The following is a 19,030-nucleotide window of genomic DNA, read 5'->3' as shown; positions in this document are numbered from 1 at the left end:
GGAAAAAGACTATTCCGACTATTTTGAGGACAAAAAAGCGCTAGCAAAGGTGGGTTGTATCGAACGGGGATTACTTTGAAAAATAAATTTGTGGAGCATAAAGGTTTAAATAAAATTTTACTAATGACAATTATAAGAAATAAATAAACACAGATAAATATTATATGTTTAATTATTATCAAATGTAATATCTATATCACAAATTCTTATTATTAATCAAAATTTATTTTAATCAAATGTGTTATAAACCTATTAATTTCATATGTCGAATGTATACATAAATCAAGTTTATCTTTTGTTTCTAGATGGTCGTCAAGCTCTAAGAGTCACATGGACTGAAATAGGTAGGTTTCTTAAAAAGAATGGCGGATACCAGAGCTCCTAAGACTATTTCCGAGTGAACCCCGCAACATAAAAGACCCCGAGAAAGACTAAAGAAGAACTAGCTGTAACGAGTAGAGGGATATCTTAGGAGAATCGGAAAGAAGTCATGTTGGTAGAGATAGAAATAAACTGAAGAATATTATGGAGGGAGGCTAAATTTACAAAAGGTTGTATTGCTACAGGAAGTAAATATATTTACGTACATTTCTAATATTAATTTCATTCATAATTCTAAAGTAATAATATCACACGATACAGTATTAAATATATTAGTATTTGTTCAATTAAGACCTAATTAGTTTCATATGCATCAGTAGACACATAGAACACTCCAGTTGCATTTCCAGGGTTTGAATATCCGGCGATAGTAACTTCATTACCAGCACATTTGCCTTTGGAGAAGTCTTTATATGAATCGCAAGCCCAGGCAAGATACCAGCCTGGATGATGAACGGTTTCCGTCCAGTATTTAACACATGCCTTGTGACTGCATTTTGCAGCCTCCGACTCGCCGTACGCTGGTATATATCCTTCATGACAATCTGGTTGCTTTCTACCTTTGTTCAGGAAGAAATCCGTATCTGCAAGTACAGCAGTTGTTCCTAATCCTCCAGCATTACAATGGTATACTTCAACGTATTCAGCAACACCAGATCTAATCTGATCGTGAATGAAGCTGTTAGAGAAGCAAGGTCCAGCTGGGTCAATGCCCGTTGCCCTCCAAACTTTCTCTTTCGTTCTATTCGTATATGTTGTACCGGCGTAACCTAACATCTGTGCTCCTAAACTGTGACCTATACAATGTATTTTGTTCGATGGATATCCTTTACCATGAAGGTCCGCTAAAAACTCTCCCAATTTCTTTCCCAACGAATTCGCATACTTTACAGATCTCTCGTAGCTTTCTCTACGTCCTCCTTGTGATGAAGTATACGCTGAATGATCTATTATAATCAAGTATGTATCCGGTACATCTTTAAACGTCTGCCTTATAGTTTCTTCCGTTTTTTTGTAAATATTAGACTTGTATCCCGGAACGAAAAATATCAATTTCCTTGTGACGTCTAAATTGTAGGCACTGGTTAGACCGTCGACAGCTCTATCTATCTTATATGTCGCGTTGATGTTGTTTTTAAAATCGTAGAAATACACATCCACGTCGCTAACATCGAATTCCAATGATTTGTCGTGATCACCTGTAAAAACAAATAAAAATTATGTTAATAAACTATATATATACATTAAAACTTCGTGTTGTCAAAAGTTTTAGGCCTGTTGCATTCCAATAGAAAACAATACTGTTAACTGAATCTCTGGCCCCGGGAGCATTATTCCAAAATGACAGACAAGAAAGAAGAATGAAAGAGGAAGATTGTAGATTTCTCTCAGTTTTGGCAAACGAATTAAAAGTGAGGTTAAGAAGAAAGACAAACCGATTTGATATCATTTAAAGATATTACGTATACATCACGAGAATAGTCCAATAAAAACCATAATATAGCTTTACATTAATTTTTGTTGGATTAATTTAATTTTTGACTCAGTTTCAGAACGCTGCAATGTTTGCAACAATTATTCTGTTGGTGGCGCCATCTAGGTTTAAAAGATTAGATTAAATTTTGTAACGAAATTTTTGTTATAATACGTAAAGTATATCGGAAACCGGAAAACCTGATTCAAATAAAGCTCCCATTTAATTTTATTGCGTCAATTATGTGTCCTCAGAATGGTACAATGCTTGATTATCAGGACGAAATGTTCTACTGGTGGCGCCATCTACATTTGGTAGTACAACAACAGAGTCAAAACACTTGTACATAAGAATTCAATTTGTATAATGACATCAAAATAATGTAACGCGTTGTGATTGGAAAAGAGACGATAATAATTGAGTTTTTAACATCTTTACAAACTTCTTTTATTCAGTAATTTAAGTTATTCATTCCCAAGATGAAAACACCTTGGGAATGAATAACTTAAATTACTAAATAATGAATACTAAAGAAGAAAATGATGACGGAAACGTCATCATTATTTCTGTATTAGTACGCCCACTGTTGAACATAATCCTACCTCATAGATATCCAACAGAACCAGTGTCTTCCGCTGTACTATCTAAAAATCTAAAAATTTGACCTGTTGACTGACTTTTGACCTGTTTTGGATTAACTTCCAAATTATAAACATAACTTGTACCATGTCCTTGGTGTCGAACCAAAAACTGACTTCCTGCTTTTGTATTTATTAACATAAATGTGCTGTGAATATTCACACGGTAATTCGAACATAGAATATTGAATTTCATATCATAATGTACATAACAAAAACAATTTTAATATAAATGTTATTTGAATCAAAACTTTGGAGAGTTGAAATTATCGTTATAATGCATTGAAGTTCCAATAACAATATGATTTATGTCAGGATTTGGAAATATGAACGGAGCAACACTGTTGCTATTATCTCCCCTGTGCACAAAACATCACGTCCCGTTGGTTTAGCTATATCGCAGATATTCCGAACCTTTCCACCTATATTAACAGATTAAACCTTAGTAGTGAAGACATCTTATCGAAACTATCCGATAAAAGGATTTTTAACATGGTTATTCAACCTTTTTTTCAAGCGTTTATTTAAAAAAAGCTTCTTATTACTGGCTACTATAGCCACAATATTTAAAATTATTCTTGCGCTTTGGATTTCAAATTTGAACGAGATTTGAAGAGTCCAAAGTAGAGAGACGACCTCGTTAAGGCCGTTGTAAGTCGCTGGATGTAGACCGCTTCCAACCGGTTTTCTTGGAAATCAATAGCGGAGATTTATGCCCAGCAGTGGACGACATATAGCTGAAATCATGATGATGAATAAAAAAACTATATATAAATTTAATGAACTATTTCGTAAACATAGTTCTGCTCCAAAGATAGCTATGGGTGGATGTACAAAAATCCCCACGTTTGGCAAGCAAATTGGCGATCGTAGTGTGGTGTTGTGGTACGCAAAGGATGCTGCTGCCCATCATCTAGAAGTTTGTTTGTGAGCAATGGCAACCCTCATCTACTCCGATGAAACAAGAGCCTATTCTTCAATCCAGAACCGTAAGCATTACATCATTTTTATTAAGATATCGCTTTGCAAGTGGATAACTATCAAACCACAATAGAGAAGGAAATATATAAGACGTATTACGTAATTCTCGATGATTATTTAGCTATTCTTTTTCCTTAATTGTGACAAACCTTGAGGCTAGAATACTGTATAATACCTTCGTTATACCTGAGGAATTGCTAGGCTCCTGGATAGACGAGCGTATTTTGAAAAATTTGTAATTTTCATCTACAATAACAAACCTATTTGTAAAACACTAAAAATAATACAGTAATTATATTTATTGAAAAAATTTAAATGTAGAAAAAGTGTAATAAATATAGATTTAAAAAAAAATTATACACATTTCTTTTGGCTGTGTTGATTATAATTTTAATTTTATAAATAATTAAAAACAGCACTTCTCAATTATTATTTAATATGCTGATTAGTTAATATTCATGAGCGTTTGAATTTAAATATTAAATCAAATAATAGTATTTTTTAATATACATGGTGATTTATTGGTTAAAGGTATAAAAGTAAACCGTTTTCTAGTATCGATGGTTTCACAATACGGTCGGAAAAAGCTATTTCAAAATTCGGATTACTACATAATAAAATTTTAAGACTTTGTACTGCAAGAAAATATTAGCCTTTTGCAGTCTTATAAAAAAATAATAATGTAACGTTTTTCATAGTAATCGCTTTATACAGACTGTTTATAAATAAATGTAAAAGCTTTAGTTTTTGATAATTAAACTTTACAAAGAGTCTACACGAGTACACTAATCTGTGTAACATAACTCCTGAAGATGCCCCATGGAGAAGTGAAACACGTGTTGAGTGAATTACCGGTGGTAGTTGTATAGTTCGCATTGTTAGCCGCACGCGCATTTGTCAGCGGGCTGGCGGGCGGTGCACTTTGTTGCACGACTACCACTGCATGTGCAGAAGTAACTAAATATTGGTCCTTTTCTTAATTAAGCTTTACATTCAAAGCTTTTACGGCAATAACCAATCACCTGTATCGAAAGATTCGAGTTTGTTTCCGATTTTTATAACTAGAGGATATAATATATATGCTAAATGGAATGAACTGATGTCTGAGAGTAAATAGCAGGCCTAATGAAATGATTGTATTGAAACAATTACTTTACTACATACACGTGTAGAAATAATAACATAAAGGATTTTTTAATGGTTCTTGTTATTTGGGACCTCTCGTGACGTATGTTAATTTTGGAATAGGAACATATTTTTTTTATAATTTTTTCATATAACTTTTTTACATTATTTACACTCTCTCTCTCTCTCTCTCTCTCTCTTTCATCCTTCAAGATTTATTTCATTCTTTCTTCTCTCGTTCTTCACACGTTATAAAGGATTGAAAATAAATAAAACGTTTTTGCGACATTAGAGAATGCGATGTCCTGTTGCAGTCCCTTTCTTAAAGGTGAGTCGAATGTCAACAAGTTGTTCTCTTTTGCCCTAAAGCCTGCTGTCGGTAAAGACCGTGGCTTAGCTGTAGTGCAATAAATATGTAGCGTATACAATAGTACAGATTAAAAACCTTCACATTCAAAGGCTTTTTGTTTTTATTTTTATTACGATGGTTTGTTATAGACATTACCGCATACCTACAAACTCACAGCCATCTTTCCAGTAATAAATGAGTTCAATTCATTTTAACAACACCTTTGTGTAAGTATTGTAGCCTAAATCTTGAATAGTAATGTTTTTTCTGCAGCTAGAACGCGTTCTAAATTTCTCTTATTTTTGTCAACTGCTAAGACAAATATCGATAAACGTGTGGCTTATATAGGATGTGTGAGCTCCAAAATTTATATATTAGTGAAATTGATATATTCTGGTGCTCTCTTGTATCTGTTAAAAGACAATTTCATTCGAAATTATTGGATATACACAATAGAATTTAAGTCTCATTGGAATGTGACTGCTTGCTGTGACTCGAAATTATTACTGTCTGTTGTATTGCTGCAGAATGCGCTGAATTATTCATCACTATTTGGTAATGTTTTTGTTTTGTTTTATTATTGTTTGACTTTGATTCATTAAATGTTCTTAGTGAGATAGTTATAAGGTAACAATTGTAAGTAATTTTATATTTCTAAGTTTGTAATTTATTACTGTCTCTTGTTACTGTTTATCTCCAATAAAGTAAAAAAAATCTTACTTTTAATCGTTTTATGCCAAAAATAATGTTTAGTTTTTTTTTTAATATGACTTATTTTTTAATACCTAAAAGTCGTTTATATGACCCATAATAATTTGTTGTGCTATATTTTTGAGAAACATATAATAAAATAAAATGTAAAATGAAACAGTGAATGAAGGTGTATCAAAAATCAAGGTCGTGATCTCTATGGCCAAGGCTTTTTAGCCGATGACGTCATTATGTTCCTTTGTGCTGCGATAACATATTGATTGTAAACCGTCTTACCGTCTCATTTTATTGACTGTATGTTAAATTACTGATATTATTATACTATTCAATAATTATATATGATTTGATATCTTTCTAACTATAGTAAATCATTAGTTTAAACAAAATTTTATTTAATAATGACGTGTTTAATTATATGTTTTTAAAACAAACATACCTCACAAATAAGGCCAACAAATAATACGGTATAATCGACGAACTGGGAATAAATTCATAGCAAACTTGTATGCGGAAGAATAAGGCTTTGGAGTAGTAAGACAGACTTGCAATCTTAAGTCACGGGATCGATTACAAGGATACAAACTAATATAATTAACAATTTGCGAATTAATTATGTAAGATTGCCACTGCCCAAAAACAAGTTTCCAGAGGATGGGCAGCAGTTTCCTCTGTGTACCATAATACCACGCTGCGGTGGCCAAACAGCCGGCAAACTTGGCGATTGTGGTATATCCCCATCCAAAGATATCTTTAGAGGAAAGCTATGTCTTCCTGTGTTCGACTATGAGCTGAAACGACGATACAGATAGAAGTTTATTGGGTGCCCAAAAGTTCACAAGAGATTTGGCCATTTAATATTTCATGCAATAGTATATCATGTACTAAGCCGCGGTTTTTGAAGTAGGACATACGATACATCTACTTTTATGTGTCCTAATACTTTGTAGAAGGTTCTAAAGGAATATTAAAATAGAAATTTACTAAAACAAACAAGAAACTTATTGACTTATTGAAAGATTCCGCTTCACTTGCGCTTGCACTTGCAATATACTTCGTCATTTAACAGCGACCACGATCAATATTTATAAATAATGAAATTAAATTTATTTATTTCACATTCTATCAATCTCTGAAATATGTTAAACTGGTTTAATTATTTTATTCAAATGCAACAATCCAATAACTTCTAGCAGTAAAAGGTCTGTCGAGACAGCAAGAATACATACAATAATCTGAGGTTCAACACTTTTCTTGATAATGTATCTGTGAGAGATACATCAGAATTTAAAAAAAATAGTGGCATCAATTTTGAACGCAAAGTAATCATTTGTATGTGAATGTTTAGGTAATTTCTTAATTTTCGAACGCTTGTTCAGTTTTTTCTGTTGGCATCCTTGGGTCTTAAAAGTCAAGTGGTATGAATATTAATGTAATATTAAAAAAAAAGTCTGTTGTAAGTTAAGGGTTAAATACAAAATTGTCTATACCATGATAAAAAATTAAAGTAATTAAATTTGTCGTTTCGTTTTAGTGCGATATAGTATATTTGTGTAAAGTAAATAGTGACGAGAAAGCCGTGTTCACAGTGACCAATAAAAGACATGTAGAAACTACGGTGCGTCTCTAAATTCATTATCATCATCTCGGCCGTATGACATTCACAGCTGACTTTGCTTACAGATTGACAGTCAGACCGGTCAGAAGCGGCTTTCTATTGACTTTAAGAAGGTCAGGTCACTCTTATTTACCGTGATCTAATTAATCAAGGGACTTAGGTGAATCGAGTATAAACGTCACCATTTGACGAGGATACACAACCGTGTTTCTAATGTTTATGCTTTCAATTTAGTGATATGAAAATAAAAAATGAACAGGGGTAGCTTAACGGTAGAGGTATCGGCTAATAATCTGTGATAATTAATGTAAAAAATTGTGATCTAGGAATGTAGACGAAGGAAACAGATGCAAGAAAGTAGATCTACTAGCGAAGAATCACAGATCGTGTGAAGCATATAAGGAACGAATGAAAGATAATGTGAAGGATGAAAGAGAATGTTTTTTTTATAATTATAATTTGTATCGCTAGTGCAATTTAAAAATCATTGGAACGTGACGGCTTGTTGTGACTCGTAATTATTGCGGTATGATATGCAGAAAGCCTGTTTAATAATGTTTTTATTTGTTTTGTCATTGTTTGACTATAAATCATTAAATGTTCTTAGTGAGATAGTTATAAGGTAACAATTGTAACTAATTTTATACTTCTAAGTTTCTAAGTTTGTACTTTCTTACTGCCTTTAGTTACTGTTTATCTCCAATAAATTAAATTAAATAAAATAGTGTTTTGTTTACAATTTTTTTTTTTCGCGTTTACCAAGCACAGACAGTCAGGAGAGGGTTGCTTCTTTTTAATACGCATCCTTTTTCTCCCAGCTGTGAGTCGCGACAGAGTTATAAAATTATTTACAATTTTTTCTGGATAAATTCAGCTAAAATTTATACATATAAACAAAACAATATAGAAGTTTTACACAATTATACACTAATTGATTCATTATTTTATTTTAAGTCGCAGCCCAAGTGCTGCAGACCGTTACATGCCTTGAGTTTTACGAAAGAGAATGTATAATGTAAATTGAAAAACTCATTTTACTCGAACTCATAACGTCAGGCAGGGGGAACGAGGGGCTCCAAAAACTGGAACTTGCGATCTTGTATGTCGCAGGTTCGATTACCGGGTTTAATCTTAACAAATTCATAATTTGTGCATTAATTATATGGGATTTACACTGCTCACAAACATGTTTTCTCGATGGGCAGCAGCGTCATCTATGTACCATTATAACACACTACGATTGGAAACCCGCCTAGTGTCGCAATTATGATACACCAATACCTCACTTTGCGTCGTGGTTACGTCCCAAAAAAACACGACGCAAATTGGATACGCCGCAAAGCGAATTAAGATTTTCTATAGCAAACCATGTAAAGATCGAAGATAGGTTCCAGGGTTACGAAAGTACTACTATTTAAAAATAAAATTGAACAAAGTAAACATTTATAAAACAATAATAATATAACTCTGCCAATAAATAAATTGGAAATATTTACCTTTTTTGTAACCAGAAACAACACGTAAAAATCTATATAAATTTATTATTCTCTTTTAAAAAAAAAGCACAACACACTACGTAATTGAAACTGTACTCCAAAATTAGTAAAACAAAGTCAAAATAAAACTGTATTCAAATGCGTTATTTTTAGTTAGAAAGGGAATCCCCGAGTTTTGATGACATGGCGCAATAGGAAACAAGTGTTGCCATCTATTAGAAAAAAAAAGAAAATTTCAAAAAAAATTAAAGACTCGAACCCAAAACAACGCAACCACGAAAATCTAACGACGCACAGTGAAAGTTAGTACTAAATAAGCAGCGACGCAACTTCGAATAAAACGCAAAACGAAACGACGCAAAGCGCTTATGCCTTGCTATGGACATCTACATGCTGAAAAGAAGAAGATATACAATAAACATTAAACGCTATATATTTCTCGAAATATATATTGATATCTAGCCTTTATTTCTTTTCGTTAGAATTTATCTAAACTCCTTGTATAAATAGGACAGTGATGTCTCCTTTCAACTGCCATTCAATATTCATCATACGTAAAGTTACATGTAATTTATTACTTTCGCCGTATATTACTGCAAATATATCGACATATTTTCTTACACGTACTATCAATTAGTGTCAATTATATATATTGATGGGCAAAGATGAGGAGAATTACCCGGAGAAGGAAAACTGTAAGGCGAGTATGGTTGTGTATATAAATAAGTTATGTTACCTTATGTGTATTTCATACGCGTCAGGATTACGTATGCGAAGGTTGCAACCTCTTGAACTCGATTTTGAGTTTCGCTTAGACATATTTATTTGTTCATAATGACTAATTTTAAACTAATTCTTTTACTAAAATTGTCACTTTTATAATAATTATTTACACAAAAACGTCAAAAGAAATCAAAAACTTTTTTTTTCAAATTTGCTTAAATTAATAGAATTAAAAAATTTATTAGATTACAAAACAAATCAATCTTATACGCTTTTTATTTGTTTTATTTTGAAATATGTAATAATTAAAATTTGATTATTTTAATTTTAAATTTAGCAATTTATGTGCAACAAAAAAATAGCAGTTTCTATTAGTAATCAATACATTTGTGTTTACGTTTTTTATTAACGTTTATTAAGATTAAAATTATTAATCTTTATATTTAAAAACGAAAAAATACTTTTAAAGAAAATCAACTGTATTGATTTGATTTATATGAATAATTCTGATTTTGTGTTTTCTATATTCAAATAAACTTAACACAGATTAAAAAATAAAATATATTGAAATTATAAATAAATGTTAAATCTTTTTCAGATGCACATTTCTCAGAAAAGAGTTTTAAATCTTTTCACCCATTTACAATCATCCTGTATAAAGTAATTACTCCAAAATGTTACATCAATTCAATTTTTCTTTTTGGACGCGACAGGTTATTAACTTCTGGCAGTACGGTCTGCATGAACAGATGATAAATAATAATTAATTTTAAGATGTAGTAATTCGAATTTTGAAAACGCTTTTTATTCCAGTGTTACTATTACAGTGCTATTATTACACTATTTATTTATTTCTAAAGCCACTTTTAAGCTTTTATACCAATAACCAATCATTTTGTATAGTTTTATGTTTATAAGTAAATATTGATTTCACCACGTATGATATTTTAGATCAACAAAGACACCAACGAATGCTATATGCTAAAGCGAATGACATATCAACATTTCTAACCTGTGGCCTCAAACAATCAATGTTTAACAGATTATACTCACAATTAATCCAATCCGAATACAGAACAGCACGGAAAGGTCCCCAATTGCAATTGACACAAGTCAACACAACAACAGCGATAAGCGAACGTAAAATAAACATTTTCGATAAGATCAACACACGTCCATTCCCAGCGACGGTCTCGCAATAACTGACGATTTGTTCCTTCCAGCGTCTATTAGCTGCGCCTACGCATCTCAAAGACGTCATCGCATTTTAGCTTGAACGATTACTTAAATGTACGTATCGTCCTTGTAGTCGATTTGTCTTTGACAGCTATTGAATTTAAAAAAAAAACGAAATTCTTTATTTTTTTTTATTTATTTATCACATCAGACTACTTACTATATAATATGGAGAGGGCTATGATCGGAATTCCGCTGTAAGAAGAAAAAGAAATGAGGAGGTCCGCAGAAGAATCAAAGTCACGGACGTAGCTTGGAAAATTGCAAGTCTGCACGTGGGGCGATTGCCATTGGGGAAACCTTCTCGAGTAGTGACCACGATCCGGTAGACGCTGTATGGTAAGGCTAACTAGGTAGAACAACGACGTAGATAAGGTCACGAGGGTCTCTGGATACAGGAAAAATAAAACCAATCGTCGTGGCGATCATTGGGGGCGCTGGTCTTCTCGACAGATCAAGGGGCAGTGGTTGCATGTAATATTAAAATAATTGATGATTCAAAAGTGCGTATAAATGCCTACTTGAATAAAAAAATTAAATTGAATTTTTATTTTCAATATATCTACTGTAGGTAACAATGTTATTTAACCTTTTTACTGGTCATTTTATATTCTGAATTCTTATACGAATAAAATAATGCACAGAACAATTGTGTATAATTTTTTAATATTAATTCCATAAAAAAACTTTTATCTTTGAGTACATTTTACAAAAGCTTGTTATGATATAACAATAGATAAATAATTCTTTGTAATTGTGAGGTATTTTTTAATTAATTTACCCATGCGACTATACTTTCTGAATGCCTTACTTTAAGTGGTTATTATAAAAAAGATTTTTTGGATTTATTTTGATTTAATTGGTGAAGGCGTGACTTACATTCCATTAGTAGAATCTAAAGGGACCGTCAAGCTAAAAAACATTCTAGACATTTTTTCTGCTTCTTTTCAGTCCTTAGACACCCATTGAAAGGAATAAACCTCCCACAAAGATATTTATGGAGGGGATATACCATAATCGCCACTCTTAGCAAGTTTGGTGGTGGCCTGGCACTATGGCATGAGGAGAAGGTTGCTGCTCCCTGTTAATTATTGCACAAAATGTAAATAATATAAGATTGCATCCCGGGACGGTTGCAAGTCTCTGTGCTCTCCAACAGGGCAACACAAACAAAATTGTTTTTGATTAATAGTAGTATATTTTATATACATTTTTAATATATTTACAGTGGTACATAATATAAATATTCATTTATTAACTTTATTTATTTAAAGAACAAAAATTTTTTTTAATAATATTTAACAGCGTTGCGAAATAAAAATCATATCTTTACTTATGTACCTACAAGACGTGTTAAGTAGATTTCTATTTTTAAAAGTCAATTATCATGTTTCGTTATTGTATTTCACACGAAAAACATTTCTATATTTCCTTCAATCACAAAAATCAGACATGACTACGCAATAAAAGTAATATCTTCGGAATAGGCCCAGACGTAATTGTATGACAAAGGACCTCGGCGAAGGAAAATGATGGATACTGGAGTCGGCGAGATTGATCGTCGGAATTAATACTCGACGCTTCATTCCGCGATATTTCTTCACAAAACTTCCAAGTCATTTCATATTTCTAAATGCAGCATTACATTTTGTTATTCATTTTTTATATAACATATACAAGTTAATTGAATAAACTAGCTAATTTATGGGAAATATTAAAATCTTTTACGTCTTAAGTCGAACTAATATATAGCTACTTCCGCTATGTAGCAGTAGTCGTGCAATAAAGTGCACCGCCCGCTAGCCACTGTTAATTCATTCAACACGTGTTTCACCCTCCACGGGGCATCCTCAGGAGTAATGGTACACCAAAATTGCCAATCACCGAGTGCGAACACTCGGTATATTAGTCCTTTTCTTACTTAGGATGGACTTCCGTAAAGTAACGCCTGAATCTATTAAATCTTTTACATCTATTTCCAATCACCGTTTATTCATTTATTTATTTATTTACTTTATTGATAGACAGTAACACCTTATAACTATCTCACTTTATTTTTTTTATTTTTACAAAGTGATAACTCTGAAATTCGTTACATTATTATTTATTTTCTTGAATACGATTGGTTAAAAACTACAGTAAATCTTAATCTGCCGGGACAAATAGTAAAACAATAATAAATTTTCCTTCTATATTTATTATACTATATTATACTTCTTTTCTTACTTTATTATAGTATAAGAAATAATCTTCTTCTTCTTCTCTTCTTCTTCTTCCTTCCGTTTTCCCTTTATTTGGGGTCGGGTCTCCCTATCAATTTGCGCCAGGCCACTCTATCTTGAGTTGTCTCTGCATCAAGTTGAAGGGTTTCCAGTTCCTTTCCGATATTAGACCACCACGTAACTGGACGCCCTCTCCCTCTTGGGAATTCTGGGCGGCTTAAAGCAGTTTTTACGATGTGGTCATCTGGTTTTCATTGAATGTGGCCATACCATCGTAATCTATTTTCCTTCACCTTAAACGAACCTCTGATATATTCGTTTAGTTAAAGAAATAATAAATAAATAAATTAGTCTTTTCAGCCCATAGATGCCCACTGTAAGATATAGGCCTCATATAAAGAACGTCACTATGACAGGTCCTGGGCTCCCTGCAACCAGCCACTGCGCAACCTTAACTAGGCCGTCAGTCCACCAAGTGGAGGGGTTACTCTCTCCGGGTCTACCGGTTCGTGGTCGCCACTTGAGAACCAGCCGGCTTCAAATACCATCGATTGCACGAGCGATCTATCTCTACCACTGCCACTACATACGGGCAATTGTTTGAGCTATGTCAGTTATTTGGTTCAGTTTTAATTTTTTATTAATTATAATTTCTGTCTGTTTCCTAAATTATAACTATTTAAAAAAGTGAAATTTATGTAAAAATGAAAGGATTTCAAATATTTTATTTATAGTTCTACATGTATAATGTGCATGAGTTGCTTTATGTTTAGTATTTGAGTTTTTTGTTATAATTGTGTGGTAGACATGCGATAGTTAGTTATACAATGCTTTAATTATTCAATTTTTTGAGTTCTTTGCAGGGAGTTCATATTAATACCAACAGCCGATGTTCATATTGCAATGATATGGGATTTTTCATAATCGCCACGCTTGGGAGGCATACAAGCGATCGCAATGACGTATTATGTTACGCAAAATACGTACGTTTGTGCTTTTGTACGTATGAATAATTGAATTGTAAGTATGAATTATTTATGATTTGTATCCCGGGAATTAAACCTACGACCTATAATCAAATTCGTTAACGAAATTAATGTAACATATTTCAGAGTTATGACTATATACAGGTTGATTGAATATATATCTCATTTTTTAACAAATTTCCAATCATAATGTATATAAATTAATTTTTTTAGGTAACTTATATTTTAGATAACTCCATAGATTTCTGTTGATGCGTAGAAAACACCCGTCGCGTTGCCCGGGTTAGTATATCCGGCGATACAGGTTAAATTTTTCGCACATTTTCCCTTAGAAAACTTCTTATACGAATCGCATTTCCAGGCGGTGTACCAACCTGGGTGATGAACGGTTTGAGCCCAATACTTGACGCATGCTTTGTGACTGCATTTTGCCGCTTCCGATGCCCCGTACCCTGGTATCAGACCCTCGTGACACTCCGGTTGTTTTTTTCCGTTGTTGATGAAGAAATCCGTATCAGCAAGCACGCTTGTTGTACCCAATTCGCCGACATTGCAATGATATACTTCGACATACCGAGATACGCCTGATCTGATTTGATCTTCTATTACGCTGTTGGAGAAGCAAGGTCCAGCTGGGTCGATGCCTGTTCAAATTTACATTCAAGATATATATAATTATGCAGATATCGTCAATTATTTAAAATTATAATCAGTAAGCTACAAATAGCTCAGAATGAATTATGATGTACACAATATGTTATGGACTTTTTAACATTTCGATCAAAATTAATAGAACCTTAATGGTAATATAATATTTATTTAGTAATATACTTTTAATTTTACATTTAAAACTGAGAAAATTATTTATTATAAGTATATATGCTTTATATATGTATTTTTGTACACAATAACTACCCATTAATTATATAAAAAATTGCCTCGTGTAATGAGACCGCCCATTGTACTTTTTTGTTTATTATTATGAAACTTTTTAAATGTTTTCTAGAGTATACAATTTATTACATATGTGTACATTCTTATGTATATCCCTTAAAAATTCATTATCTTTTTGAAAACTAAATTTAGGTGTTACGAATTAGTTTTTATTTTTTCTTTATCATGTTTCAATCGCTATTTTTGAATAAGTATTTATATATTTAAACATAAATAAAATATTATTAAATACGGGATTAAAATCAAAGGTTAGATTAACAATTTATTTAAAAACATCTTTTAGGGAATAACTTGCTTTTAAGTTATAAATGTGCTGGCAGCACAGCTCTAATTGTGAAATAAAAATAGAATTAAAAAAAATTGAAAATAGAATACCTGTGATCCTCCATATCATCTCGGATGTGACACTTTTGTAAGCAGTTCCAGCGTATCCCAGCATCTGCGCACCTAGACTATGTCCAATACAATGTATTCTATCCGATGGAAATCCTTTATTATGTATATCTACTAGTAGATCTCCCAACGCATTTCCTAAGTGGTAAGTGTATGTAACTGCTCTTTCGTAACCACTCCTAGCTCCTCCTTTAGAGGAAGTGTAAGCGGAATGATCTACTATAATCAAATATATATCTGGAACGTTCCAGAACGTCTGTCTTATTATCTCCTCTGTATTCTTATTAATATTGGACTTATAACCGGGTACGAAAAATATTAATTTTCTCTTACTGTCCAAATTATAGTAATGCGATAACCCGTCAACAAACTCTTCAATTTTGTAACTCATGTTAAAATTGTTTTTGAAGTCATAGAAATAAATCACAGTATCTCCGACATCGAGTTCGACTTCTTTATTATGGTCACCTGTTTGAAAACAATCATTTACTTTTTTAATTATTATTATAAGAATAATAAAATAAATAAAATATTTGAAATCATTTCATTATTATATAAATTTCACTTTTTTAAATAGTTATAATTAAGGAAACGGACACAAAATTATAATTAATAAAAAATTAAAATGAACCAGATAACTGACATAGCTCAAACATCGCTCGTGCGACCGATTGTATTTGGAGCCGGCTGGTTCTCAAGTGGCGACCACAAGCCGGTAGACGCGGAGAGAGTAATTACACAAAATACCTGTAATAATTCTATTAATAATTTTAAAACAGTTTACTTACAATCTATTAAATCAGAGTACAATAACGCTTGGAAAGGACCCCAATCACATTTTACATTCACAAACACCGCAATGAACATTAAATAAAAAATAAACATATCTGATAACCTCGCACCCGTCTGTCTACGTTGAAGTCAGTGCGATAAATGGACATTTTTAATAAATAACATTTGCCAATCTTTTAGCCAAATTAGCACAGTGTGTCAGAAGATAGCTCATAGTCAATTAGAGTCAATTATGACTTTATTACATGAGTACAGTCAGTTTACAGATCAGGATAATTGTCAGTTCGATTCTAAGTAAGCATGTACTTTGTATATAGTTGTGTGGCGTGAAAAAACATTAATAAAATATAAGTTTGTATTTCTGATACTATAGGCTAACATTACAGAAAACATATTCAAATAAATAACTAAATTATAAAGTGAATTTACAAACAAATTTCTGGTCAACTGGATTTGCTAACCTAGCAAGCGGCCTACCAAACCGCATCTATTGTCCCGCGTACTCCACTGGAGAGCCTTTCGCCGATTTAATGTATATTCATACTTACTTTTCAAATTTATGATAGCCATTTAATATATTCATATATATTTAATGGAATCAGGCGTTACCTCGCGGAAGTCCATCCTAAGTAAGAAAAGGACCAATATTTAGCCACTTCCGGACATGCAGTGGTAGTCGTGCAATAAAGTGCACTTCCCGCCAGCCCGCTGACAAATGCGTATGCGCATTTATCAGCGGGCTAATAGTCACATTAGTGCCAAACACAGAGTTGACTCTGCTTCTGAGGATACCCCGTGGAGGGGTGAAACACGTGTTGAGTGGTTTGGCGGTGGCGGTTGTGTGATTCGCATTGTTTGCCGAATACGCATTTATCAGCGGGCTGGCGATCTTCAATATTGATAATGACATTAAAACAGATGCACAGTATTATGTTATAGATTAACTATAACAATTATCTTTCTTTTTTCGCATGGCTTTGTTCAGAGTTCTAAACATCTCTTAGGAAGAGTTTGTTTTAACTCGTCGCTGCTTTTTTTTATGTCTTCGATACATACAACAGGATACTGGCAATATACAAAATCGATTTTTTTTTTAAATTAAATGTCGAATCTTGGACGCATAAAAGAAAAACTACTAATACTTCTAATTTATACATTATACTGTTTTTATAAAATATAAAAATAGAATCATAAGATTTCAAAGTAAAACTGATTAAGTTTGTTGTTTGTTTTTCTCAGATCTGAACACATTAGGAAGGGGTGTTTAGGGGAGCCCGATGCGATTATAATTTCTACCAAATTAAGCTCTTAAAGCAATGTAAAGAACTGCTCATTTTTGTAACTAAAAATATTCTGAGAACGATACTGATTATTACGTTTATTCAATCAACAACGACTATACTCAATGTTTTAGACAGTCATCCAAGATTAAACTTTGTTCCAAAACTTAACAAAGAATCAACCCGCAATTAAGTGTAGGTGCTGTAAGTAAAAAAAAAATCAATTAAGCTGAAACAAAGAGTCGAGCGAAAATAATCCATTTCCCGACTAGTAATTAACTCTTAATCAGCTCGGGGCCGATCTGAAAGTTTTAAATTGACTTTTCTCGCTTCCCCCGACGGCTTCGAGTCGTTTATCTTGATCCTTTAAGAGCGGTAATTACTGATTCAACACACCTTTAATCCCTAACGGCGGTGGAACGTAGTGGAACTGAGTTGGAATTTACAATGTGGCAATTTGAAAAGCAACCGAACGGAATAGATTCACTACACGTTCTGTTTTACGATGCACTATTTTTGTAACACCGAAATTCTTTTTGACTGCTTTATCGATTTTAAAATTTGAACTGACATTGTTCTTGAAAATAATCATACGTATGTTGGTAATTGAAGACTAGAATAATCTATTTTATTATAACTGTGGTAACATTGTATTTAAACAAAAAATAAAGTAAACTATACAGTGGTAATTATTTACATTTGTTAACATTGCAACACTGAGGTTTTTTTAATGGCCGATGGAGACCGCTTGTTCCACCCTTTATTAAAGTATTTACTTTCTTTCTATTTTTTTCATTCTCATCTTACATTCCTTACCATAACTGTCTTTCTGTTTTTTCATCGCTCTAATATGTTGTTTTATCGATTATCAGTTACTGCAATTTAGTCTATTTATACAATTTATATATGTCATAGCTTTTTTAGTTAATTCTACACCTTATACATATACATCACAGTTCTCTTATTTTTCTTATTTTCAATATTAGTTTTAACATTTATTTCTATTATAATTTAGTACATTTTTGTATTTTGCAACACTGGGTGAATTTGTCAGAAAAAAAAATTGAATGTTGTATAAATCATTTGCTTACTAAAAATTGTAAACTACTTCTGCATATAGGACAGGACTACGTGGAATTCCTACCTTCTAAACTTCTCGGTCACGCAACGCTGTAAGATATTCCAATTACCCCATTAGAACCTTTTTTATTTATCTCACTCTCCTCCGTGCTATGATATTTTATCAAGGGTTCACTTATGCCTATCTCAACTGTGACCTTCTTTTTTAAGTTTGCCAACGATAAATGCTCTTTCGCTATCTACGACTTCACCAGGTTTTATAAATATATTACTGTGTTTAGCTCAGAACTACCTACAATTACAATCAAAATCTTGGTTTAGTTGGTCAGTAGCAACTCGTTTAGTATTTAGACTTAGGTAGACGAATAGACCGAAATTCAGCTCAATTTACTTCTATTTTCAAATTTTTTCATATCCGCTTACCTTTTAAACTTTCTTCAGAGCTTTATTTCGGTCCGTTACAATACTTCACTATCATTATCATTGCTGCAATAGGACCTGCATTGCAAGACATATCCTTTTCATAAATTTACAACAAAACCGGTTGGAAGCGGCAAGTTTCCAGCGTTTCGGAAGGTTGGATGAACGTTCTAC

General features: G+C 32.5%; 2 protein-coding genes across 2 annotated transcripts; both read right to left on the bottom strand.

Moving 5' to 3' along the window:
* Positions 1-220: 220 nt before the first annotated feature.
* On the bottom strand, positions 221-10,682 carry LOC137932185 (phospholipase A1-like). Its single transcript, XM_068775782.1, has 2 exons — positions 10,547-10,682; positions 221-1,580 (listed from the first exon to the last, which is right to left on the bottom strand). The coding sequence occupies exons 1-2, from the start codon at positions 10,644-10,646 to the stop codon at positions 676-678; spliced, it is 1,005 nt and encodes a 334-aa protein (XP_068631883.1). The 5' UTR covers positions 10,647-10,682; the 3' UTR covers positions 221-675.
* Positions 10,683-14,141: 3,459 nt separating this feature from the next.
* On the bottom strand, positions 14,142-16,194 carry LOC137932293 (phospholipase A1-like). Its single transcript, XM_068775899.1, has 3 exons — positions 16,073-16,194; positions 15,267-15,752; positions 14,142-14,581 (listed from the first exon to the last, which is right to left on the bottom strand). Exons 1-3 carry the CDS (start codon positions 16,167-16,169, stop codon positions 14,163-14,165), a joined length of 1,002 nt encoding a protein of 333 aa, XP_068632000.1. The 5' UTR covers positions 16,170-16,194; the 3' UTR covers positions 14,142-14,162.
* Between the last annotated feature and the right edge of the window lie 2,836 nt (positions 16,195-19,030).

The sequence above is a fragment of the Battus philenor genome, unplaced genomic scaffold, assembly GCF_028537555.1.
Source record: "Battus philenor isolate CCGP_79_NKW_IND1 unplaced genomic scaffold, ilBatPhil1.0.hap1 SCAF_9, whole genome shotgun sequence".
Classification (NCBI taxonomy): domain Eukaryota; kingdom Metazoa; phylum Arthropoda; class Insecta; order Lepidoptera; family Papilionidae; genus Battus; species Battus philenor.
Note: the sequence above shows the minus strand (reverse complement) of the source record. Positions and strands in the feature narration are given on the sequence as shown.